This window comes from Pipistrellus kuhlii, unplaced genomic scaffold, assembly GCF_014108245.1.
Source record: "Pipistrellus kuhlii isolate mPipKuh1 unplaced genomic scaffold, mPipKuh1.p scaffold_m20_p_3, whole genome shotgun sequence".
NCBI lineage: Eukaryota > Metazoa > Chordata > Mammalia > Chiroptera > Vespertilionidae > Pipistrellus > Pipistrellus kuhlii.
In genome coordinates, this window is record NW_023425529.1 from 10,733,628 (window position 1) to 10,761,495 (window position 27,868).

At 42.3% G+C, this 27,868-nt stretch overlaps 1 protein-coding gene across 1 annotated transcript in view; it reads right to left on the reverse strand.

The window, feature by feature from the left end:
* ANO4 (anoctamin 4) overlaps positions 1 to 27,868 on the reverse strand; it is a 292,620-nt gene that overhangs the window by 249,680 nt on the left and 15,072 nt on the right. The window contains exon 3 of the mRNA XM_036456048.2: positions 24,628 to 24,879. Coding sequence (XP_036311941.2) covers positions 24,628 to 24,879 — 252 coding nt within the window. The remainder of the gene's footprint in view (positions 1 to 24,627; positions 24,880 to 27,868) is intronic.

The window sequence follows — 27,868 nt, forward strand, 5'->3', positions numbered from 1 at the left end:
AAATAAATATATATATATATATATATATATATATATATATTATATATATATATATTTTTTTTAAGAGGGGCTATCAATAGGCTGAGGGTATTCCTTAGAAACCCAGTGCTCTGCCCAACATATAGGCACTGTTGTAAAAGAAGGGGTGAGGCTTGAGGAGAGCTGGCAAGACCCAGGGCTAACAATGGACCCTCCACACTGGTCAGAGGATTTGCCAACTTCCTTGCCCACTCCTCCACTTCATAGGAAATTAGCTACAATGCATGATTTTGTCTCACTTTTCTGCAACCAAATTTGAGCTCTATTATTTGAGCACAGAAAAGAAAATAGAAAGAGCATTTTAAAGGACTGTGACATGCTTTTATTTGGGTGAAATGAAACTAGGCCATACACTGACCGCTCAACACCTTTGCGAGCATGGATTTTTCCTTTATGAATTTTTAAGAAGTCCCTTGAACCTCCAACAAAAAAAATATAATCTATCACTGGTGGAAATGTAAAAGTCATACAGCTATTTTAGAAGACAGTTTAGTGTTTCCTTACAAAATGAAAATATACTCTTAAGCTCCTACCATGCAGTCCAGCACTCCTTGGCATTTACCCAAAGGAGATGAAAACTTACAAACACACAAAAACCTGCACATGGCTGATTAAAGCAGCTTTATTCATAGTTGCCAAAACTTGGCAGCAGCCAAGATGTCCTTTAGTAGGTGAATGGATAAACCGTGGTATACCCGGACAACTAAATGTCATTCAGTGCTAAACAGAAATGAGTTATCAAGTCCATGAAAAGGCATAGAGGATTCCTAAATGTGTATTACCACCTGAAAGAAACCCGTCTGAAAGGCCTGCATACATATGATGCCAACTATATGACATTCTGGAAAAAGCAAAACTAAGGAGACAGGCCAGTGGTTGCCTGGGGTTGGGAGAGGAGTGAAGGAAGACAGGTCGGACACAGGAATTTCAGGGCAGTGAAACTACGCTGTAGGATTTTATAATGGTGGACATGGGACATTATACATTTGTCAAAACCCATACACTGTATAACACAAAGAATAGTAATCCCTAACGTAAACTATGGACTTTGAGTGATAATGTATTAGTGCAGGTTCTTCAGTTATAATACATGTACCACTCTGGTGGGGGCTACAGATAAGGGGGTGAGGCTGTGGGTATGGGGGAGTGGTATATGGAAGTCCTCTGTGCTTTGCTTAATTTTGTTGGGACCCTAAAACTGCTATAAAACACTCTACTGAAATATAATACCAAAAAGAAAATCTGAATTTCCCTGCAGTCCAGATAATCATTTTTTTTTCAAATTTCAGTTATCATATAAAATAGATACGTCTTAAAACAAAGGACTCCCCATACCAACACAAAACAAAGTTACGTTCTTTGAAGGAAATCACTGTGACATACACACAGACAATACATATGGCCCTGGTTTTCCACCTCGGAACCCGAACTATGCGTTTTATATTGGCTGGAATATTTTGCTGATCCAATTTCCATGGTCAGGGTCTAGCAAACCAAAGCACTGTGAAGATATTGCAAATTCCCCTAAAAAATTTAGAGAGAAAATCCTTCTTTCCTTCTAAGGATCCTCCCCTTCTAGATCTATGCTGTATAAACCCCTAGCACTAAAAAAGAAACATATGTTTCTTTACATTTTTAAAAAAATAGCCTGCATGTCTTTATGCATGAGTAAGGACAAAAGCAGCTACAGAACATTTACGTGCACCTATCAATTACCACATTTCAACTGCAATTGCAAGGAAAGGAGAGAGAGTCAAAGGGATGTCTTTACAGGAGAAGAGAGCTGGAGTTGCTGGGTCTAAAACAGGAGTCAGTGGGGAGGAAAGAGGAGCACCTCAGTGGAAACAGTCACTGCCTCCCTGAAGTAACTCACAAGGCGGCAGGCAGAGGAAGGTCATTCCTGCTCAAGTTATGGCCAGAAGGTAAGAGAGATCTGGGTCAGGAGTGAATCCGCTCGTTCATTCATACCTTCGACAAATACCGGGTTAGCACCTGCCAGTGACAGATGTTGTAGATGGAGGAAGACAGGGAGTTCAGCAAAATGTGATGAGCAGTAGCAAAACCACACACAGCAGAGAGCCTGTTGAGAGGGATGCCTTGCTCACACCTGACTCCTCATTTATTTTAGTCTCCTCACACAGAGGCCGGCAAACACACACCTACCCTTACCAGGCTCCTTGAAGCTGGGACTCTGAAGGGCAATCAGGTTACACTAACTCGGTGCATTTGCATGAGGTTTAGAAGGTGAAGGGGAGAGAGAAACCATCTTCCTGACCTCTTCTGGCTGTTTTCCTCTCTGACGAGTAAGATCATGGGGGTGTGAAGTTTTTCTGCAGCACCATTCCGAGATCCGTCATCGCTCTGGGTGGGGACAGGCGGTGGAGGAGGAGTGGGGTCACTGGCTTCCTGGTTCATGAATAACAGCTTTGGCAGAAGTTCTTGAACTCCAGACTTCTAATAGAGACCTGAGAGGTAGCCCCTTCTTTCTGTGCCTGCTTCTCTATCCCAGCTCTGATTTTCTAATCCCTACCCCCATGTCAGATGCTTTCCTGATCAAAATACCCAGAGTTGCTGAAACTGGTTTAGTTCAGTGGATAGAGCATTGGTCTCCAGACTGAGGGGTCCCAGGTTCGATTCCGGTCAAAGGCATGTACCTTGGTTGTGGGCACATCCCCGGTAGGGGGTGTATCGATACAAGAGGCAGCTGGTCAATGTTTCTCTCTCATCGATGTTTCTAATTCTTTATTCCTCTCCCTTCCTCTCTGTGAAAAATCAATAAAATATATTTTTTAAGTAAAATACCCAGAGTAGCCTCTGTTTCCTATACTAAATCCTGACCTGTGCAGCCAATAAAGAAGTTTAAGCAAGGGAGAGATATGATCAGATCTGTGCAATAGGGAGTGACCTTGACAGCTGCTAGAAGACTGACTGGAGAGGAGGCAGGTGAACTAGAAACAGATCCAGAAAACCCTTACGAATTTCAGCTCAAACTAGTTGCCTGGAACACTTGGACTGAATGAAACATGTGCTATGGGAATAGTGAACAAGAGAAGGGAGTATGTGATCTCATAAGTAGACTTGAAAGGACCTACTGGAAATGGGGTGGGGTGAAGTAGAATTTAAACTTGGCCAACGACTTCATCCCACCTCTGTTGAGGCCCTTTGAAATACTCCCACCTCACTGTGTTCTTCACCATCAGAGCACCCATCACACTTTCTTAAAACGGACCCTCTCCTCGGGCTTCAGACCAGCCTTTCTTGCTTTGGTTGCAACCTCGGTGCAAAGAGCAGTAAATGGCTCATGATAGATAGCTCACTGGTTGGATGGAAACAAGGGAGGGAGGGAACCTGCCCCCTCAGAGCTGCTATGAGGATTGAGATTCCTTTAACCTGAGCAAGGAAGTAATCGCTGGCTGAGCACTGCTCGAATAATGTTGACTCTTGGATTACAAGAGGCATCCAGGTAAAGAAAAGTAGCTCATCGGTAAAGACAGGAGTCTGGAGGCTGGGAAACAGGAGCTTGACACAGTTCCAGAGTCACTGCACAGAATGAAAGCTGGCCGCTCCATAGGAAATGAGAATGCCTCAGTCAACTTGCATAAAAGCCATATTATTAACTACAAGGAGAAGAGAGTTAATAAAGTGCCAGTCACCATATTAGACCCTATACCTATATGTCCTTCTCATCCTTTTGACAACTTCTCAGGGAGGTATTATCACCCCATTTTACAGATGAAGAAACTGAAGCTCAAAGTTAAGCACTGGCCAACGTCACATTGCTGGTGATGACAGAGTTGAGGTTCAAAGCCAGGTCTCTCTGACTCCAAAAGTCTGTGCTCCTCATTGTGCCCCCATAAGTTCTATGAGAACAGGGAGTTAGAGAACACAACTAAGGACTGGCCAGAGAGAACAGAAAAGCAGCAGAGAAATGCCATGATGCAGAAGCAGATCAATAAAATAAGGGCTGACTAGAAAATGCCCAGAGGAATCCACAAGCAGGTGACCTTGGATAGGGCAAAGTAGGGGAGAGGAGTAGAAGCTATACTTTTGGGCAGTAAAAGAATGAATAGGGCCGAAACAGATTTGGCTCAGTGGTAGAGCGTCGGTCTGCGGACTGAAGGGTCCCGGATTCGATTCCGGTCAGGGGCATGTACGTTGATTGCGGGCACATCCCTAGTAGGGGATGTGCCGGAGGCAGCTGGTCGATGTTTCTCTCTCATCGACGTTTCTAGCTTTCTATCTCTCTCCCTTCCTCTCTGTAAAAAATCAATAAAATATATTTAAAAAAAAAAAAAAAAAAGAAGAGGAAAAAGTTACACTGGTCTTCAGTTAGCCAAAAGAAAGTCATCGCTGATTCTCATTGATTTAATGCTGCCTTTTTCAGTCTTCCAAAATTCATGGTAAGGGACATTAAAAGGATCCTTCATAGCAAACAGTTATTAACTGTCAGTAGACTTAGAGACTACATCAGCAGAATGATAGAAATGCTCAGAAGACAAGCAGATATTATTTTAAATAACTACAAATGGTGCGACCAGAAAACAAATAGAATACAATTAAGCAATAAATGCATGGTGTCCCCCAAACATGTATACAGTCTACAAGAAAAAATTACCTTCAAAGGAAACGAAAAGGCAATGGATCCTCTGGAAGGCACTCACTTTTCCATTTTTAATCTTTGTGAAAGAAATAAAGGCAAGTAGTCCAGTGACCAGCGGGTGGGCCCTGACAATGAAGGGGATTTTGTCAAAAATCTTAATTTAATTAAATTAATCCTTAAAGCCAGCTCTTAAAGGCTACCGTTCGTTTTACAACAAATTCAAGTAGCCCCTTCACATTAAAAGCTACTCTTATCCAAACAAGAGACCACTCCAAGTATTTCATCAACAGATTCCAGCCATTAATACTAGAGCCTGAACCCCTTGACCTTAGCAATGAGAGGTCTAGAAAGAAAAAAAAAAAGAAAAAAGCCATCTTCCCAGGCAGGCAGAGCCTTGGGTCATTTCTGATGCCAAATCCCTGGAGTGACTTCAAACCAAACCAGTAACTTCCCAAGCTCTGGCTTGTGCCTGGGTCATTGCAGGTGGTTCTCAGGAGTTGATTCCCATTGTCTCCATTCCTCCAGCTCCTCACTCACAATGCAGAACAGGCCTGGGAACCAGACAGTTACACATCCCTGGCTGGGTAACCCGGACAGGTTACATTACCTCTCAGTGCCTCCACGTTCTCTCTTGTATAATGGGAATAATAATGCTGTCACTTCATCAGTTAACCTCCTGGCTCCTTTGCTCGGGACTATGTTCATCAAATGGCAATTAAAGCCTGCCATTAGAGTACCGACTGCAAATTTTTTTTTAAAATCCTAGGTGTCTAAAGACACACAGCTGGAAGAAAGTCACGCACTTTCTCCACCCCACCCCCCTTAATAAGCAAAAAGCTCTTCTCTGCAAAATGTCAGGATGGCAATTAGAAGAAAATAAAGGTCTGTACTAGTTGTTCATAGCTTCCCCGCCCCCCTGGAGTGGCCGCTAACGAGCATGGGAACATCATGCTCATTTTTCTCCTTTATTACATTCCAGGCACTCAGTTAAGACTCTTAAGCGTACTATTTCATTTAATCATTTAACACCGTAGCATGAGATCAGTCTCACTTTTACTTTTCAGGCATGGTAGGTAACATGCTGAAACAACAAGCATCGCCCCCAAGGTCATACAATGATGAAGTGTCAGATCTAAGACTTGAGCCGAGGTCTATTTAATGACAAACTCTGTATCCCATGCCGTGCTTCACGCATCCTCATCACGTATAGCCTGCTTTCATGAGCCACATAAAGGAATTTATAGTCAAAGATGTGCATTCACAAACCCATGGTCCAGTCTTCTTTTAGATGAGAGGGCTTCCATTTGGAGCTAAGGCCTCTTGTTGATCTCAAACTCGCCCACGTTCCACACATTTTTTAAAATATATTTTTATTGATTTCAGAGAGGAAGGGAGAGGGAGAGAGAGATGGAAACATCCATAATGAGAGATAATCATGGATCAACTGCCTCCTGCAAGTCCCCCACTGGGGATCAAGCCCACAACCCAGGCATGTGGCCTTGGCCGGAATCGAACCTGGGACCTTTCAGTTTGCAGGCCGACACTCTATCCACTGAGTCAAACCAGCTAGAGCCACACATCATTTTAAGTAATACATTTCCAAAGAGCTGCACTTTCAGCAATTGCACCACTGGGGAAGGAAAAAATAAATCTCTGTATACTTGAAAGACTACTATTTTAATGTGCTCACCAGGGCCCCAAACAAGCATTCTTTTTTTTTTTTTTAATATATTTTATTGATTTTGTACAGAGAGGAAGGGAGAGAGAGAGAGAGTTAGAAACATCGATGAGAGAGAGTCATCGATCGGCTGCCTCTTGCACACCCCCTACTGGGGATATGCCTGCAACCAAGGTACATGCCCTTGACCGGAATCGAACCCGGGACCTTTCAGTCCCCAAGCCGACGCTCTATCCATTGAGCCAAACCGGTTTCGGCAACAAACAAGCATTCTTTAAATGCAACTGAAAAGCAAGGCATGTTTATATATAAACTAAAAGCTAACTGCATGAATTCATGCACCAGTGGGGTCCAGCCAGCTGCCAGCTTGAGGCCTATTAGGGCTGGGCCAGCTGGGAGGAGGGACTGAGGGAGGTTGGCCAGCTGGCCCCATCCTCGATTGGGGTGGGGGTGGCCAATAGGGGATTGGGCTGGGCTAGCCTGGAGAAGGGCTGTGGAAGGTTGGCTGATTGGCCCCATCCCAAATTGGCCAGCCATGGTGCACATCATAGCAACTGGTCATTCCGCTTGCTTGGCTTTTATACACTGAGTGGCCAGATTATTATATCTCTGAATGCATAATAATCTGGCCACTCAGTGCATATCCTATATAATAAAAAGCTAATATGCATATTTTTCCCTGGACCAGGAGTTCAACCAGAACGCAGGCTGGACAACCACCATGTCCCCTCCCACTGGCCAGGCTGGCTGGACCCCACCCAGGCCTCTTAATACATACACACACACACACACACACACTGAGTGGCCAGATTATTATGCATTCAGAGATCATAATAATCTGGCCACTCAGTGTGTGTGTGTGTGTGTGTGTGTGTGTGTGTGCGCGCGCGCGCGTGCGCGCACGCTAGAGGCCTAGTGCAAGAAATTCGTGCACCGGTAGGGTCCCTAGGCCTGGTGAGTGATCAGGGCTGATTGGGGCCTTCTGGCTGCTAGCCAGGACCTTCCTTCCGGCTGCCAGCCCAGGCCTCCCTTTGTTCTGCATTGCCCCCTGGTGGTTATCGCATGTCACAGCGAGCGATTGAACTCCTGGTCTCCCGGTCGAACTCCCAAGGGGACAATTTGTATATTAGGCTTTTATATAGAGGGATATTGTTTAAACCTGAGGGGTAGGGAGAAAGGTGGTATCATCAGGCGTTGAATTGTGTGTCTACTTCTCAGATGACAACTCACTCTTTGCATAAGCATGAGAGACCTTTAGCTTGAAATATGATTGAAAGGAGATATCACTCGATTTCTTTTTTTAATTAACTTTACACAATCATTTCTCTTCAACTGCACTTCCCCTTTAGGCAGTCAAGATATTCCCTAATTTTATTTTCATTTATGAGAATGTCCAAGAAAAACGAAATTGGTTTTGCTATTGGGAAATTGATGGCTGGAGAAACAATTAAAGCCGAAACTTTGTGTTGAAGAAGAAAAAGTATGGATGAGCAACAGCCATCGGTTCTGCTTTGTCTTTGACTAAGCAGCATTCAAGCACATGAGAGTAGGGGCCACACAGCACTGGGCACATGCACTTCCCAAATATTAGTATAGAATGACTTATGCTCTGGCTCTGTTTCCTATTAAGATTTTTCATCTGTTTGGATGTTTCACTTCTCACTAAGGAATAAGTTAATCAAAAAACTCAATCTGTTTCAGGTATTGCCTTCTCGAGGGATATAATCTCAAGATGTTGCTCCCTTTTTCTATTCAATTAGTTATATTCTGTGACCTAAAAAATTATTGGGTTGTTCCAGTCTTCCAGTTATAAAATGTTGTTGATTCAATTCAACACACCCTTAAGGAGGTCACCATTCACACATAATTTGCTTTGGGTTTAGTTTCTGGCTATTCTTGAGATTTCATTAAAATTGATCATACAGTTTGATATTTTTGAGTGGTATAATTATTTAACTTCCTTTTCTCAAACGAAGATCTGCTAGTCTGGTTTTATTGGGAGGATGAAACTGATGCCATTGTAATAGCCTGGTAATTATTTAACAACAAAGGAGGAAAGTGCCATTTATGCACTTTGCCAAAGAGCTGCATCTGACATTTTCCAAGTCTGTTTCTGCTGATTGATGGGGAAGGGACTAGACAAAGGCAGTTTAGACACATGCCCAGTAAGGTCTGAGTGAGGTGGGAAGGTGCCTACCCATCTGCCAGTCAAATCTGGGAACAAATTAGTGGCCAGGATGGGCATGGCCCCTGCAGGCACATGAAACCTGAATATTGAAACTTCCAATCAAAGAAGTGAACTCTCTCTTCTCCCACCAAGTTCCTGGCCCTCCTGTAACAGGGGGATGTGTTCCCCTGTTACCCAGGTGGCTCACAGGAGCTCTGGACACTAGCCTTGTTTCTGGTTCCACCAAACTCCCAGCTGCCCCTCTTTCAGGACTGGCTTGGGGGAAATTGGACATTGGAAACTGAGGAATCTAATCTTCTACCTCCTCCTCTCATGCTTCCATGGGGCCTTCTGAAAATTCTTATTTCAGTAATGCCTCAAGAACCCCCCCTCACAAACAAAGAAGGAATTCCGCTCATGTATTCCTCTGGCAGCAAAATCACACAGGTCATGGAGGTGGTTAAGTTTTTCAAGGCAGACTCTAGAACACATGTGTCAAACACAAGGCCCGCGGGCCAAATCTGTCCCGCCAGGCCTTGCAATGTGGCCCGCACCGAGCTGTCATCACTGCATTCCGCTGCGTTTCCATCACAATGACAGTTTATGACTGTTCAGTAAACCATTCGGCCCGCGATTTAGGCTGGATTTTAGATTTTGGCCCCTTCTCTGATTGAGTTCGACACCCCTACTCTAGAACAAAGATTGGCAAACTTATTTCTACAAAAGGCCATTATAACAAATAAATATTTTCAACTTTGCAGGCCTCATGGTCTCTGCTGCAAATACTCAACTCTGCTATCCCATATATAATAATAAAAGGCTAATAGGCAAATTGACCGAACACCAGAAAGGCAGATGCTCAACGCAGGAGCTGCCCCCTGGTGGTCAGTGCACTCCCACAGGGGAAGCACTGCTCAGCGAGCTGGGTTCACAGCTGGTGAGTGCAGCGGTGGTGGCAGGAGCTTCTCCTACCTCCTCAGCAGCGCTAAGGACCCCTCAGAGGATGTTTGACTGCTGGCTTAGTCCTGCTCCCAGTGAGCCTATTCAGGTTTCATATGCTTGCAGTGGCCATGCCCATCCTGGCCACTAATTTGTTCCCAGGTTTGACTGGCAAACAGGTAGGTACCTTTCCACCTCACTTAAGTTGGCAGTTGGACATCCCCCAGGGTCTCAGACTGTGAGAGGGTGCAGGCTGAGCTGTCGGACACCACCCCTCTACCCCAGTGCACAAATGTCGTGCACCTGGCCTCTAGTTATAATAGGAAAGCAGCCTCAGACAAAATGAAAACAAATGAGTATTCGTGTTCCAATAAAATTTTATTTGCAAAGCCAAGCAGTGGGCCATATGTGGCCCAAGGGCCATAATTTGCTAACCTTCTCCAGGTCTTCCCAAGAGACTGAATTTCTAAGAGTGGCTGAGTTTCTACCTGGCATCACAATAAAAGTTATTTAAAAACTGAGTGACTTGAGTGTTAAATAATATTTATTATTGTATACATTTGTGTTGTATCCACACTTGTCTGGATATGTCATGATCCAGGGAATTTGGTTGGTCAAGACCTAGAGTAGGATGCAATGGGAACTTCCCTGGATAGGTCAAAGATTTGTACAGAGACTGAGAAATGTTAGAGTTGGAAGAAACTTAATTTTATATAGTCCAACCTCCTTCCCGGTGGGGAGGAATGCTTTTTACATCACTGGCAGGTATTCCATTCACCTCTGCAAGAATATGTCTATGGCTAGTGTGGGGGGGAAATTATTATTTTATAAAGCAAAATTGGCCCTCTCTAAATTATTTTATCCAATTAATATTCATGTGGGCATCAAAGACAATAAAACAAAAATAATGTTTTAAAAAACAAACAGTGTGACTCAGTAGTTGAGCACTGACTCATGTACTAAGAGGTCACTGGTTCAATTCCCAGTCAAGGCACATGCCTGTGTTGTGGTCTCGATCCACAATGTGGGGCATGCAGGAGGCAACAGATTCTCTCTCATTGTTGATGTTTCTATCTCTCTCTCCTCCCTTCCTCTCTGAAATCAATAAAACATATTAAAATCATTTTTAATTTCATCATATGGTTTATTATGTATCATAGCCAAAAGAAACCATCAATAAAATGAAAAGGCAACCTAACAGATAGGAGAACATATCTGTAAATCATATAACTGATACGGGGCTCATATCTACAATATATAAAGAACTTATATAATTCAACAGAAAAAACATCCTGTTATAAAATGGGCAGAGGAACATTTTTTCCAAAAACAGGTAGGTACTTACCATCACTAATCATCAGGGAAATGCAAGTCAAAACCACAACGTGATATCACCTCAACCTCCTAGAATGATTATCAAAAAGTCAAAATAGAGCAAGTGTGTCGAGGATGAGAAAGGGAAACCCTACTTCCCTATTGGTGGGAAGGTAACTTGGCACAGCCACTGTGGAAAACAGCATGGCGGTTCTTCATAAAACTACTGTATGATCCAACACTTAATGCTGCAGTTTCCAAGAACCCATCAGTGATATTAAGTGAGGACTTACAACACTGAGTCAGCTATCATGTCATCATCATGGCTATCATTGAGTTATTTTTTTAAATATATATTTTAGTGATTTTTTTACAGAGAGGAAGGGAGATGGATAGAGAGTTAGAAACATTGATGAGAGAGAGACATCGATCAGCTGCCTCCTGCACACACTCCATTGGGGATGTGCCCACAACCAAGGTACATGCCCTTGACCAGAATCAAACCTGGGACCTTTCAGTCTGCGGGCCGACACTCTATCCACTGAGCCAAACCAGTCAAGGCTCATTGAATTATTAGTATGTGCTTATGGTAGAAGTATAAATTGATATAAGTAATTTAGAAATCAATTTGGCCTTTAATACAGCTGAGCAGATTCATACCCTATGGCCCAGCAATTCCACTCCTGTGTATAACTCAAGAGAAGCTCTTGCACCTAAACACATATGCAAGACAATTCAAAGCAAAATTGTTCTTACATTCCCCAAACTGAAACCATGTCAGGGCCCATAAATGGGAGAATGAATGAATATATAGAGTACATTAATACACTGGAATTCTACATAGCAGCAGAAATGAATGGGTTACATCTGTCCACAACATGAATAAATCTCATCAAATTTATCCTGAAGTGAATAAAATATTATACTATAGGGAATTTTTCTTTTTTAAAAAACCACTCAGCTATTTATTGCTTCAGGATAACAGTGTATAGGAAAGCTATAAAGCAAAGCAAATAGATGAAAATCCCCAAATTTATGAGGGGAGTTGCCTCTAAGATGGAGGTAGAAGGGATAGGGCCAGGAAAAGGCCACAGGAACCCACAAAGGCAACAATTATGTTCTTTTGTTTAGACTGAATGGTAGCTAAACAGGTGTTTGAGGTCACGTGATCCTTTATAGCTTATGTACACTTTATAAATATTTTATATCTACTCAATAATTAATAAAAACCCATTTTAAAAAAAAGAATTAAAGAAGAAAGAGAGGTCACTTCTGTCTGGGAGAACATGGACAGATTGGTCACTGTGGCAAATAGTATATTTTTGGTATCAATTTAAGTGGTCGGTGGCAGTTTACTGAAATGCTGCCATGGGATTCTACAGCTGCATCAGGCTACCGGGGAGAAAATCTACCATTAGCAGTGTCTGCCCTAGTCACCGATCTCAACAGTGTCATTAACTCCCCGAGGTTTTGGCAGCCTGGGGTTGAGGTTTTCCTGACCCATTGTCATACCACATGGTGTCCAGGTGAATCAAATGTCCTCTGTGTTGGGTGTTGAAGGAAAGATGTGGAGATAGGGGGTGAGGGAATACAGCATACCAGACGGGAGAGCGAGAATAGTACTACAAGCATTCAAGGGAAACCAAAGAGCATTTTAGGTCTGGCCAAAACTTGCTAGTTCTGATTTAACATGTTTCTTTTCAATAGTCAGTGGGATGGGGAGTATTCGAAAATAAACAATATTTTTAAATCACTTAGATTTGGCTCTGAAATGTAAATTTTTAAAGATAGGTATATACAATGATATAAAAATTTTCAGCAACTTAAACCAATAGATTAAGTTTGGATTCTGGACACCCATCAACACCACTAATCTTCCCTCCCCCTCTCCCTCAATCTCACTGTGTTCTAAATGCTAGACACTCAGCCATATCTAAGAGATATAGCACATAATAAAGTCCTGTTCCCAAGGATCTTAGCATAAAACAAGAGACAGATAGGTAAATGCAAAAAAACACCACCACACCAAGACAGTGCCTCTTACGTTGTGTTAGCTTTGAGATCCGGGGGTCTCTAGTGCCTTTCTGTCTGGCCTGCACCATCACTCCTGACAAAGAGAAGGGGTCAAATAGTAGCCAGCAGGCTCCAGCCACAAGTTCTCTTCCCACCCCTGCCCATGCAAGCGCTGGCCAAAGTCCTCACTTACCCCCAAAGGAAGAGAACACAAGGCAATGGCAGAAAGTACTTCTTTATTCTGACTCATTTATGTTTTTAGTCATTTTGTCCTGCCTACTTCCAAGATGGTTGATAATATGGCTTGATAGGTCACACTGACAGATAATATGGCTTTCAAGATGGAAAAATAAAATCAAAACTCATGTAATGGGCAAAAGAAGCAAGAATCTGAAATCCTAATCCAGTTTTCAAACTATTGTGTGCCTAAGAATAACCCATGTTCTGTCTAAAATGCAGATTTTCAGGCCCAGGGTTCACGAAATCTACATCAGTAGATCTGTGTAGATCTGGGGTGAGGTCCAGAGTCCATATGTATGGCATTCCAGATTATTCTGATGCAAACGAACGACAGTCCTCTTGAATACCTCTGACATTGGCTGAAATAATCACTATAATAAAAGTGGCAGGCGGGCAGGAGGCAGCCAATTGATGATTCTCTCTCATCATTGATGTTTCTCTCTCCCTCTCCCTTCATCTCTCTGAAATCAATAAAAAGAAAACGTTAAAAAAAAAATGATCCAGTGTTTTAGTTAGTATATAAATTGTAGCAGGTTAAATGGGCTGGGGGGGGGGGGGGGGGAGTCTCTAGCTTGAGGCTTGCTCAGTTCATCCATGCATCCACCCCTGCATTCATACATCCATGCATCCATCCATTCATCCATCCATCTATCCCTCCATCCATCTGTCCATGCATACAGCAGTACATACAAAGTTCTCACTCTCTGCCATGTACTGTGATAAATCACTGGGATAGAAAATTGAGTAAAGCATCACCTCAGTCTAAGGAGCTCAAAGTCTACAGGAGAAGATAGCTAAGTCAAGCACTTTAATTCAATGTGATAAGTGTTTAGAAAGAAGATCTCACATTAGGTGTGCAAACACACACACACATTTTTGTTATTAAGCTATTTAATTAGTGGGTTATAGTGAGTTTTACCCTATCTTTAACAAGGATCTCTTGCAAACTGTGCCCTAATCAAAATCCTGGAATGAATTTCTTTCCAAGTAGAGATTTTTTTTTCTCTCCCTGATGATCCAGGCTACAGTCCTCTGAAATTCTGTTATAAATAGCGGTGCCTCCATTTGTGCTCCAGACCAGTGGTAACCTCCCCGTCTCTCCATACACAGCCATGAGTGAGAACTCATCTCTTTTGCCTTACACCCTCCTTCCCTCTCCTCTCTGTCCTCTCACCACTTTCCCCCGAGTGGTCTCTTGGTGGAGGGGAGTTTTAGAAAGAGATCCTGAATGAGTTGCAAACATTCCTTAGCGATTTTTAATATGTTCCTCATTTGTGAAAGGGAAGGGAGATGTGAAATGACTATTCTCTGTTCCAAACCAGTGGTCATTACCTAAAAATCCAGGTTTCACCTGCTTAGCGATAGTCTAAGCACAGCACTGGGTCTGGACACGGGGTGGGCTATATTCATTTTCCTTTCCTCCTGACTTGGTTGCCGGGTGATGCTTAGTGGTGCTTCTCTACACCCGAGCTCTGAAAACTTGAGCTACGATGCACTGTGGTGATGCCATCCATTGACCCAGGTGTGGAGTGCCTTTGAAGATGTATCCACTTAATAGCCCTAGTTTCTTTTCTTTTCTTTTTTATTAAATTATCTGTGTACATATTTTACCATTGTCGCTCCCCCCTCCCCATAGTTTTGTGTCCATTGGTTGTACTTATATGCAAGTATACAAGTATTGTACTTCGATTGATCTCTTATCTCCCCCAGATCTCAATCCCCTCCCCGCTATAATTTGACAGTCTGCTTGTTGCTTTACTGTCTCTATATCTATCTTTTGGTTCATCAGTTTATAATGTTCTTTATTATCCATAAATGAGTGAGGTCATGTGGTGTTTTTCTTTCATTGACTGGCTTATTTCACGCAGCATGATGTTACTATGCTGCCATAAAAAAAGAAGGAATTCTCATCATTTACAGCAACCTGGATGGAATAGCACTAGTTTCTTTCAACAAATTGAGATCCAATACATTCAGAATGGATGTGGAAGGAAGCGGGGAGGTTTTGCATTTCAGAGGTCGGGTGCCACAAAAAGTGACCCTGCAACCTGAGCCACTGATGTGGCCAGGAGATGCGAGTAATTGGACCCAGCTGGAAGATGGCATGCTCCCATTTAGGAATGCTCACAGCGGCACATTGACTGGCCCTCTGTGCAACCATGTTCCCCATCAGCCTAAAGCTGAAACGTCTATCTGTGCATGAGCTTTTTGTGCTCTGGGCTGACCTACTGCCTCAACATCACTGGCAGGGGCAGCTACGGTGGCCGGTGTGCTCCATTCTCAGTTCACGTTGGTCCGGGAACTTGAGTACAGTCCTGGGGGCTTTGGGAACTGGCCTTGACTTTTACTGTGACTTGTAATCTCATTTCTTCCATTCATTTCTTTTATATATATATATATAATTGATTTTTTACAGATAGGAAAGGAGAGGGATGGAGAGTTAGAAACATCAATGAGAGAGAATCATCGATCAGCTGCCTCTTGTACACCCCCTACTGGGGATGTGCCTGCAATCCAGGTACTACATGCCCTTGACCAGAATTGTACCCGGGACCCTTCAGTCTGCAGGCTAATGCTCTATCCACTGACCCAAACCAGTTTCGGCTCTTCCATTCATTTCTTAATCCATCTCTCCTACATTGAGCACATGCCAGGCTTGATGCTACATATTGACAGTAAAACAGGAATACACACTCCTTAGTCACTTGCTTCCTGGTTTCTACACAAAAGGCCCAGCACACTTGGTTCCTAAATGGAAGACCTCCTGTTCCGCATTTCAAGGACAAGCAGCCAGGATGGGGCCTTGTTTGGTTCAGAGAGGCCTCTAGGGAGACACAATATGTTCGGCTGCAGACTACTGTTAAACGGTGGAACCCTCCTGACACCCATGGATGGCTGGGGTAATTGCCAGGTGATCATTTTTGTTGCTCTGCTTCCCCAGGGCAGCATTCCATCACACCTGTGTTCCAGAAGGAATAGTACTGATTATGTATAAAGGGAAAGCTAATGCTATTGGTCACACTGTTAGGGAGGAAGACAAGAAGTGAGTCACTCAGGCATTACTGGTTCCAGGTGAGCTCATGGTGCTGCTTGCTTGGTTATCCTGCTGTTGTAGCTGGGAGGGTTTGCAAGGAAGTGCTCTATCTGAGAAGGACAAGTGAGTAAAAAAGTCAAATGGGCCGAAACCAGTTTGGCTCAGTGGTAGAGCGTCGGTCTGCGGACTGGAAGGTCTGGGGTTCGATTCCGGTCAAGGGCATGAACCTTGGTTGCGGGCACATCCCCGATGGGGAGTGTGCAGGAGGCAGCTGGTTGATGTTTCTCTCTCATCGACGTTTCTAGCTCTCTATCTCTCTCCCTTCCTCTCTGTAAAAAATCAATAAAATATATTTTTTTAAAAAGTCAAATGGCTTTACTTAAATATATAGAAAAGGAATAAAAGTGTTGCAAACCTTGGTTTTGCTAAAACCAGAGGGAGGGAAACACTTTATCGATATCCCAGGAGAACCGTAAAGTAAACCTCTTGTGGATAAGGGTTCTGGGAAAGTCTGGATTTTGAGATAAACTCTAAGTCATCAAGTCCCAGCTCTACAACTGGTTTGCCAGCAAATCTCAGACAAACCTAAGTTCCTGTCTGATGATCCACACTGAATTATACTTTAGGCTGCATTTTAAATATATCAATAGATAGATAGATAGATAGATAGATAGATAGATAGATAGATATTAATTTCGGAAAGGAATGGAGAGGGGCAGAAAGATAGAAACATCAATGATGAGAGAGAATCATTGATTGGCTGCCTCCTGCACCCTCCACTCCCAAATGAGGGATTGAGCCCACAACCTAGGCATGTACCCTGACTGGGAATTGAACTGTGACCTCCTGGTTTTTAGGTTGACACTCAACCACTGAGCCACACCGGCCAGGCACACATGAACTTCTTCAACATAGTGGGTAGAATGAAGATGATGGAGATGACAGATTCTTTGAAACCTATGGAAAAAGTTATGACTCGATCTTGTACAGTTTACATGTATTTCTGCCCTCATTTGACTGCACTGTAATTTACATGCTTACATATCATCCAGCTCTCTGTTAGGGCTCTGGGTACCCCTGGATCAGGAACTTTGTCTTATTTCTGTTTTTTGGTGGGGTTTTTGTTTGTTTGTTTGTTTGTTTTTTAAGTGTATTTTCAGCCCAAGGCCTGTGCATTCTAGGTCTTCAATGTCTTTGAATCAAATTGCTTTATTTAGTTTGTTGTATCTTTGAGTTGTAAATGCCATACTTTCATGTTAAAGTATTTTTTATATATATATATATATATATATATATATATATATATATATATATATATATATATATATTACTAGGTGTACCAGTTAATAATGCGGAATTTTTTCAATAGATGGAGTTATACATATGTTGATATATATGCAATTTATATGTATGCTATTTTGTTATACTGAAAACAAACTTCATATCGATATGTCAAATTTGCTGAAGGTGTTAACATCATAGATATTTTTATACTTAAAAATGTCAAATTTCATGCCAAGAAAAGAGCATTTACGGGAAGTTTTAATTCATTATTTTATTTTGAAGAAAAAGTCATTGTATACTTTGGGAAGCTTATGGTGAACATGCTCCACCTCATGATACTTGTGAAAGCTGGTTCAAATGCTTTAAAAGTGATGATTTTGATGTGAAAGACAAGAAACATCCAGGTCACCAGAAAAAGCTTGAAGGCCAACAATTACAAGCATTATTGGTGAAGATGCTTGTCAAACTCAAAAACAACTTGCAGAAAGATTAAATATTGCGCTCAGCAAACAATTTCCAATCACTTATAAGCAATGGGAAAGATTTTAAAGGAAGGAAAATAGGTGTCACATCAACTGAAAGACAAATGGAAAATTTGAAAAGTCATCAGTAAAATGTTGCTTCAACAGCATGAAAGAAAGTCTTTTTTGCATCGAATTGTGACTGGCAATGAAAAGTGGATTTATTTTGAGAATCCCAAATGCACAAAATCATGTGTTGATCCAGGTCAACCATCAACATCAACTGCAAGGCCAAATTACTTCAGAAAGAAGACAATGCTCTATGTTTTGTGGGATCAGGAAGGTGTGGTGTATTATGAGCTTCTAAAACCAGGTGAAACCATTAATACTGATTGTTACTGACAACAAATAATCAGTTTTAACTATGCTTTGATTGTGAAACAACCAAAATGTGCCAGAAGACATGGCAAAGTAATTTTGCTTCATGATGACGCACCATCACACACTTCAAAACCAGTTAAAGACACGTTAAAAGATCTTGCCTGGGAAGTATTAACCCAACCGCTGTATTCACCAGACCTTGCTCCTTCAGATTACCACTTGTTCTGATCAATGGCACATGCACTTTCTGAGCAGCACTTCAAAACATACGAAGAAGTGGAAAATTGGGTCTCTGAATGGTTTGCCTCAAAACAAGAAAAGTTCTATTGGGACGGCATCCACAAATTACCTGAAAGATGGGGGAAATGTGTAGCTAGTGATGGGACATTACTTTGATTAAAGCACTTTAGATGTTTCTCTTGAAATTATTGTGTTTTCTTTGATTATAAAATCTACCATTATTAACTGGTACACCTATTGTAGTACTTTATTTTTCTGCTACAATTTCCTGATTTCCCCATAGTGACCTCACAACATACTCAGTGCAATTGTTTTCATAAAATCTGAAACAGAGTGTGACCTCCTTAACTCTGAGTAATTTACAGATATTAAAAATGCCATGTCGTGAATCTCTGTGCCTGTGATAGCATCGAATGTACGGAAAGCCATCTGTGTAGGTCACTATTTATGATGCATCAAATGCTACTCTGGAACCAGAAAACAATGAAAATACAAAGACAAAAAACCTACTCACCGTCATGTTTAAGCCTACAAAAATCCATGCTTTCTCACAGAAAGACTCCTGACATCTATTTTTTGGGGTAACATTCATGAAATTATATAAAGTTATCCCTTCTTATCTGTCTCACTTCCATCATCAAGGATGCAAGGATGTCCTGAGAGGTATGCATTTGCAAATTTAATACAAAGAGAAGATGCTAGGGAACTAGCAGGATCCTGCAGTGGACCTGACCTCTTCATAAATAATGCAGAAAGACGAATGGGATATTCATGCAGATAGAAATGCAATTGTTACTTTGATGTTATGATTCATAGTGTGGTCATCTCACTGGAGTCAAAGAGGCCATCTTGTGGTGCATTCTCACCTCTGCCCTAACCAGCTGTTGTCCATGGGCAGTACCTCAGGGTTTCTCTATTTGTGACATGAGGCTGTTAGAAATTTGCACAGAGCGTGATCATAGTATTTAAATGAATATGAAACATCTTGATATGAACTATGAAGGAATATACAAATATAAAGGATTAAGCTGGAAAAGAAGGTCATCTGTATTGTAGATTACTCCTAGGCAATCTTTGTTCTTTGGACATAATTAACTTCGTATTCATCCCATATAAGAAAAGCCTAATATACAAATAAACCAAACGGCAGAATAACCAGAGGAACGACCAGTCACTATGACACGTACTGACCACCAGGGGGCAGACACTCAATGCAGGAGCTGTCCCTAGCCCACAGGCCCCAGGCCAGTCAAGGTAGGTGCCAGCATGGAGGCCCCAATATCCCTGCAAGATAGGCCAGATACCCCCTGTAGCCAACTTCCTGAGGTCCCTCCCCAGCGTCTTCAAAGTAAGGGGGGGTCCCTCCAGCAGGTGGGATCCCTTGGCCTGGACTGCGAGGATCGGGTCAAAATTGGCTCTCCAACATCCCCCAAGGGGATCCAGAGTGTGAGAGGGCACTCTGCAAAGTTGTTGTAGTACAGGGCGTGGATTTCAAATCCGTGTGCAGTTAGCCAAGAGTGCCCCAGCAACAATATAACCCATGGCCAAAGTGGAATCACGTGGCCCTGCGAGGAATCAGCTCTCTCCTCTCTGGTTTCAAGGTGCATCACCCAAGAATCATCATTGCCAAGTCACTGCAGCTTAGCAGCTCCAGAGTTGAGCATCTGTCCCCTGGTGGTCAGTGCACGTCATAGCAACAAATTGGTTGGTCAGACACTTAGCATATTAGCCTTTTATAGATAGATAGATAGATAGATAGATAGATAGATTTCTTCTTTTTGCTTCAGTTACTAGGAAACTGAAGCTTCTTTTTAAAAATATGTCTTTATTGATTTTAGAGAGAGAAGAGAGGGGTAGAGTGATAGAAACATCTATGAGAGAGAAACATAAATCAGCTGCCTCTTGCATGGGGATTGAGCCTGAAACCCCAGGCATGAGCCCTGACCAGGAATCGAATGGTGACCTCCTGATTCATGGGTCAATGCTCAACCACTGCACCACACTGGCCAGGCTGAATAAATTCTTTAAAAAAAAAAATAGTTCTTCCTCTTTCTAAAAATCAATAGTTTATTGATTTTTAGAAAGAGGAAGGGAGAAGAGAGAAACATCACCCAGCTGCCTCCTGCATGCCCCCTACTGGGAATCAAGCCCACAATTTAGGCATGTGCCCTGACTGGGAAGTGAGTCAACAACTACTCAGTGTACAGAACAGCATAACCAATTGAGCCACACTGGCTAGTGCTGGGTGAATTCTTAAACATAAGAGAACTCAAACAATCAATAAATAATAGTATAGCTATTTTGTGCCTACAATTTGTCAGCTCCTCCACATCAGACCTGCAGTTTATGCCGAAGAAAGCTTAGAAATATAAAGGGATATATGTCTAGCAAAGTGTGGAATTCATAGGACATTCTAATACACTTGCAGTTAATTATCTCATCCCAGTTTTCTAGCGAAAAAAGCAACATATATATTTTTTTCATGTGTAAAGTAATACTAAAATTCACTTTTATTTTTTGAAAAGCAAACAGAAATGAAACTGGAAACTTTCACACAAAAATACATATTCAAATCCATAATTCCTATAAGAAATCAAATAAATTTGATAACTGACATACATATAATCATAATTGAAATATACAGAAGCTATACATATGTTGATATATATGCAATTTATATGTATGCTATTTTGTTATACTGAAAACAAACTTTTCTTAAAATCTAAAATTTTCTATAATAAAATACCACATGCTTGGGTAATGCCATCCTTAAATATTCAGGCTTACTTTGTAAGTATACAAATACTATTGTAATAACACCAGTTACTTGGGAAAATCCAATATTTTTTTGCCAATAGAATGTCCTAGGGAATGAAAGGAATTATGGGGCTTTTAATTTGTTTTTGAAGACCTACAAGCTAAAAATAGAAGCCTCTTCCAAAAGTCACAGTACACTGTTCTATGCAAAGGGCAAAAAGCCAACTGCCAGGGAAAGGTGGTGAAATGTTCATCTGACGGCTGCCATTTCACACGCTTCTTTGTCAGGAAATGTCATAACCTCTCAGCAACCTCGGCCAAAGGCAGCACTTTATTTCTCCAACTTCAGATTTTAAGAAACTTTTCAAGAAAGCAAAGTCAGGTTTCCTTCGTGATAACATCAAAACCCAGGAGATTCAAGCCTTCATTTGGAAAAATGTTTACACCCTCCATCACAATATTTCTGCTTTCAAACTAACCCTCCACAAGGACAACCAGAAAGATGTAGTTTGGCCAGGGCAGGGCTGATGGCAAGCAAATGTCCCATGGTGCTCTAAGGCAGCGTTTTTCAACCGCTGTTCCGCGGCACACTAGTGTGCCTCGAGATGTTGCCTGGTGTGCCGTAGGTGCAGACAAGACAAGAATTTTATAATTTTTCACTATTTTGTTTACTTAATATTTCATAATAAAGTAATTATAAAATACTTTCTTTGTGTTTATTTGATTCCTATTCAAGAGAATTACTTTATATATAGTCAATATAGGCACAGAGTTAAATTTTTTAACATTTTCTAATGGTGGTGTGCCTCGTGATTTTTTTCATGAAACAAGTGTGCCTTTGCCCAAAAAAGGTTGAAAAACACTGCTCTAAGGTATCGATCTCTTGGATTTCCATCGAGCCATCTAACCAGACACTTTGGAAGGAAGGAGTCCCCCAAGGGGTGAATGAGAACCTCAAGAATCAAAATCCCAGGATGGGATGAAGAATGCAGACTGCTGAAACTCACTCTGTGCCATGGACAAAGCATCCCCTGGGGGCAAGCCCTGGGGATCTTCATTGTTAACAAGTTCCATTGGAGTCTGCAAACCCACTGCTTTCCAGATGGCTTTGGGTAATCTAAAACGTCTTCAACATCACCGTCTCACCCCTAGATGGCAGCATCTGTGAATTGTTGCGGAGCATTGTATTATAATACTGAGGGTCAACATTCAGACTGATCTCCAGAACAGGAATTACCAGTACACATTGGATTTGGCTGACTAAACCATTATCTATAAGTGCTATAGCTATAGGAAAAAAAAAAAAGTGGCTGAATGGATTTGACATAATTTAAACCTCCAGCTCAGACTTTTTATTGCAAACACGATTAATTGCCTATCCTTGCATAGAGAGGTAAAACTTTCTGTAACTCATTTAAACTATAATGCAAATTATAAATTTGTTGTTAATCCTCACCCAATGATATTTTTTCCCATTGATTTTTAGAGAGAGTGGAAGGGAGGGAGAGAGAGGGAGAAAGAAAGAGAGGAAGAAAAGAGAGAGAGAAGCATGGATGTTAGAGAGACACATCAATAAGTAGTCTCCCGCACATTCCCTGACTGGTACTGGGAATCGAACCCACACTCGGGTACATGCCCTTAACCTGGAATTGAACCCGGGACCCTTTGGTGCACGGGTCAATGTTTCAACCACTGAGTAACGCTGGCCAGGGCATCAATTATAAAAGTTAAGGCAAGCTGTTATAAGCAGTTTTCTTGCCCTGGGTGTTTAAGCCATAACTCCCAAGGATCACACAGAGCAGCAGTCAGCAAAGATTTTCTGCAAAGGGACAGATAGTACATATTTCAGTTTTTCCAGCCCAGATGGTCTGTGTCAGTACTCACGGCTGCTGTTGTCACTCGAAAGCAACCATAGATTAACACATAAATACACGAATGAGTATGGCTGTGTTCCAATAAAGTTTTGTGTGTGAACACTAACCTTTGACTTTCATATATTGTACTTTCCAGGTGTCTCAAAATATTATTCCTCTCTTAATTTTTTCCACTGTATGATCTGAGTGTTTGTGTCCTTCCCGAAATTTGTATGTTGGAACCCTAACGCTTAATGTGGAGGTATTAGGAAGCAGGGCCCCTGGGGGATGCTTAGGTCATAAGGGTGGTGCCCTCATGAATGGGATTAGTGTCCCTATCAAAGAGCCTCTACGGAGATCCCTCACCACTCCTGCAGCAGGAGGACACAGTGGGAAGTCTGAAACCCAGAACAAGGCCCTCATCCAGCCGTGTTGGCACCTTGGCCTCCAACCTGCAGCCTCCAGAACTGTGAGAAATTAACTACCCAATCTGCAGCATTTTCTTATAGCAACCTGTACAGACGGAGACACCAATCGTTTCCAAAAAGTAAAAACTATTCAGAAATGGAAGACGCTGACAATGCCTTGCCATACTAGCAGACAGGAGCTGTGTGTCACTGAAGGGTGCCCAGGACCAAACCAGAGAGGGTAGGAACTGCATCAACACCATTTGTCTGCCAAACAGATCTGAAATACTATGGCTGACATGTACACATAAGGAACTGTTTGACATTGAAATGGGGACTCAAAAGAACTGTTGACCCAGAAAGGAATTCATTTGCCTCTCAGCATAACCATTATGGCTTGTCTCGGTTTTGGTCCTTATAAGGGAATTCCTTGTATCACATGATCTAACTATCTAGGGGAAATAATGAACAACATAAATTGATGAACAGAAACAGATCTGGAAACAGAGAAGCAGCAATCAGACTGCCAGGCCTCAGAGAGAAGGTAGGGGAGGGTGGAGGCAAAGGGGAGAGATCAACCAAAGGACTTGTGTGCATGCATATAAGCCTAACAGAGATCATGGACAACAGGGGGTGGGCATACGTGGGGAGGGGTTTGGGATGGGAATGGGGGGATGAGGACAATTATGTGACACCATAATCAATAAAGAAATTAAAAAAAAAAAACTATTCTTAGTTCTTGGGCTAAACTAAGCAGGCTGGATGTGCCCACTGGCACTAATGTGCAGACCCCTGTCATGGATCAGATTGACAGCGCAGCATGAATTGGCAGTAACTGAGGTATTCAAAAATGACTTTTTCTAATACAAGAGTTTAGTACAGGACAGATGCCTTATCACTAAATAGAGGATTCGAGAAATTAATCAAGTCAACCCAAAGTCCTATGACAAATTTTGGAATTCTGATTCAGGGTTGGTGTGTCATTTTACCAAACAGAACGAGGTCAAATATAGACTAAGGTCAAATATTTATATTCACATCCAACCTTCCTCCTGTCACCGCCAAGCTATTCATATGGGAGTTGGGGGGTACAGGGAGAAATGTGGGAGTCCGTGACACCACACAAGCAGAAACACAGATGCAATCTGGTCAGCAGGCAGAGGAGAGGACCTGAAAGACACCGAGTCCCGAATCTCCAACAGGAAGCCAACTCTTCTTACCTGTCGTGTCTTGACTCAGGGTTTCCTGGCTGCTGCTGCTGTAAGAAGGCACTGGAGTGATGGACAGTGACGCTGGGCAAGACAGAGGCGTGGCCAGCTCAGTCTTGCGGGTGAGGGACTGGTGATACACGGGGATGCCTGCATCTTTGGAGACGAAGAGAGGCAGGTCTGATGGGACGGTCGGTCTGCCTTGGGCATATGGATTTTTCCAGTGGGTCACCCCAATTGCAACAGGCCCCGAAACGTCATAACCTGGAGAGACAAACCACATTAGGTCAGGAGCAGCAATGGAAGCCTCACACTGTGGTGGTTTTTATATTTCCCATCCGCCATATCTGTGAGTCAAATCACATAGCACTTGAGATAAGGATGCATGTTACTTTACAAATACATAGCTTAAGTTCATCACACTTGATGGATCTTGTTCACTTATTCAACATATATTTATTAAGCACCTACTATGTGCTAGCTGCCCAGGCTGTTCCCTCAAGGATCTCAAAGGAGATTAAGACTTAACAATACCTGAAGATTTACTATGTGCCAGACACTTCACATAAATGATTCTAATCCTTACAGCAATTGTTCAAGAGGACTATTTCTCACTATTTAAGTTTTACAGATGAAGAAACTCAATCTTGCCCTAGCCAGTTTGGTTCAGTGGATAGAGCGTTGGCCTGCAGACTGAAGGGTCCCAGGTTCGATTCTGGCCAAGGGCACATGCCCAGGTTGCAGGCTCGATCCCTAGTAGGGGGTGTGCAGGAGGCAACTATCAATGATTCTCTCATCATTGATGTTTCTCTCTCTCTCTCTCCCTCTTCCTTCATCCCTGAAATCAATAAAGAGATAGATATATTTCTTTTTAAAAAGAAACTGGATCTCAACTTACCCCAGGTCAAGCAGCCAGTAAGGGCCAGAAACAGAATTGGATGAGTCTAAATCTGCCTGACCCCAAAATCCATGTTTTCTCCCTAAACTGTAAGTAACTTTATATCAAAGCAAGATGAAAGAGTTTACAAGTAGGAGATAAATCTCCTTCCAGGATATCAGGAGAGAGACTTCTTAGGTGGAAGGACTAGGTCAGTAGTCAGCAAACTCATTAGTCAACAGAGCCAATTATCAACAGTACAATGACTGAAATTTCTTTTGAGAGCCACATTTTTTAAACTTAAACTTCTTCTAACGCCACTTCTTCAAAACAGACTCACTCAGGCCGTGGTATTTTGTGGAAGAGCCACACTCAAGGGGCCAAAGAACCGCATGTGGCTCATGAGCTGCAGTTTGTCGACCACTGGACTAGGTCATGGAGTGGTAGCATGAACTTGACCTTGTGGGCAAAGATTGCAACCTAGTGGCCAGATGGACAGATCTCTTCTGCAGATGTGCTTTAGTTCGTCCACACTTACTTAATTTGAAATAAAATTCAAATAAAAATTCACAACAATAAAACTTTAGAGAAAAATCCAGCTTTCTAGCTTCTTTTGAAAAATCTCTGTGTTCAAGCAACCCTGGGCCCTCTCCCCACATGACAACTGTCAGCTGGAGTACCCACAGCAGCCACCTTCTAACGGTGCGTGAGTCTTGCCTGAGCAAGGGCACTGGAGCCTCTGAAAACACTCAGCGAAAACACAGATTTTCCTTGTTTGGATCTGGGAGGAGCCAGTGCCGCAGTGGAAGACCAGAGTGAACACCACGGACCCAGGGCCAGCCTGAGCATGTTTGCTGGACTAAACCTCAGATGCGAATTAGTTTGTTTTGCGTGATCCATGCTCTTGGATCCCCCATACCTGCTAAGAGTGAACTGGGCCATAGAAATGAAATTCCAGAATGCTCCCTTTAAATCGATGTCCCATGAAGTTTTTATTCAAAAGCTGAGAACATATTGCTTTCTTTTTACACCAGAGAATCCTCTTAGAAGAAGGAGAATCCCAGGACCGTGTTTTCGCTTGCCTGGCTGCTTTATTCAGAAACTCAGATCCCTCTTTTCTCTGCCCAAGCCCATGCTCCTGGGGATTCATTACTCAGAACAGAGCCCATCATGAAAGCCTTAGGTTCTATCGTCTTTTAAATAAAATCAGAGCTGATTTCTAGCATATGCTTAATTTTTAAAAGGTATTGTTCACATTACTAACAAGTCTTTTTGTAGCTTAGAAAATTACCACATCATTTACTCCAGAAATGATGTTCATTAGCAAATCCTTTAACCCATGTTATTGATACAAATGAGCTATAGTAAGATCCTTAAACTTGTTGGAATATAAATAGACCAGCCTAAATGGAAAAGTTGCAACAAGGTCAAAGTATTTTGAGAGGATAACCAACCCACCCAGGGGGGAACAGCTGGTGTCCAACTGTCCCAGGGGCAAGTACAGGAATTTCTCATTCTCCCAAACACCATTCAGTCCCCACTGGGGAGGGCAATCTTGGCTCTCCTTTGAGTTCTCTCACCGACTAGACCCAAAATCATAAAGAGAAACATGTAAGGAACACTCAGAATTGAAGGCTGGCTTGAGAAAGAATGGTGTTAATTAGCTATAAAGTTCTTCAATCTCTCTTACATGGATAAAATGGGAGTTTACTTCCAGAAAATAAGGACCTAGCTAAGGGTCTCCTGGATTAACAAACAGAGAGATTTCAGAAAGAGTCATTTTTCTGTTTCTTGAACTTTTTGGCAATTCTACGTTGTGCAGGACAACAGGAAATCCACAAGTATGCTGTTTCCTTCAATGGAATCCCTCCCAAGTACGGCACTTCTGTGTGAGATGACTCTTCCATAAGAAGGACCGAAGTGTAGGAGATGAAGTTAGGATAAAAATAAGAGCATTGCCGAAACTGGTTTAGCTCAATGGATAGAGCATCAGTCTGAGGACTGAAAGGTCCCAGGTTGGATTCCGGTCAAGGGCATGTACATTGGTTGCGGGCACATCCCCAGTGGGGGGTGTGCAGGAGGCAGCTGATCGATGTTTCTCTCTATCGATGTTTCTAACTCTATTCCTCTCCCTTCCTCTCTGTAAAAAATCAGTAAAATATATATTTTTTAAATAAATAAGAGCATTTATGAAAGGACTCCTTGGACGATGCTTCGATCGGAATTCCCTCCAGGACTTGGAGTCTGAGGTTGTGTATTCCTTTCTACTTTCACTATAGATATTGCAGAAGTGCTATGAGCTGAACAGACCACTGGACACTGCCTTATGCCTGTGCAGAATCCACCCGCTCTTACTGATTCCAACAGGGTTATATT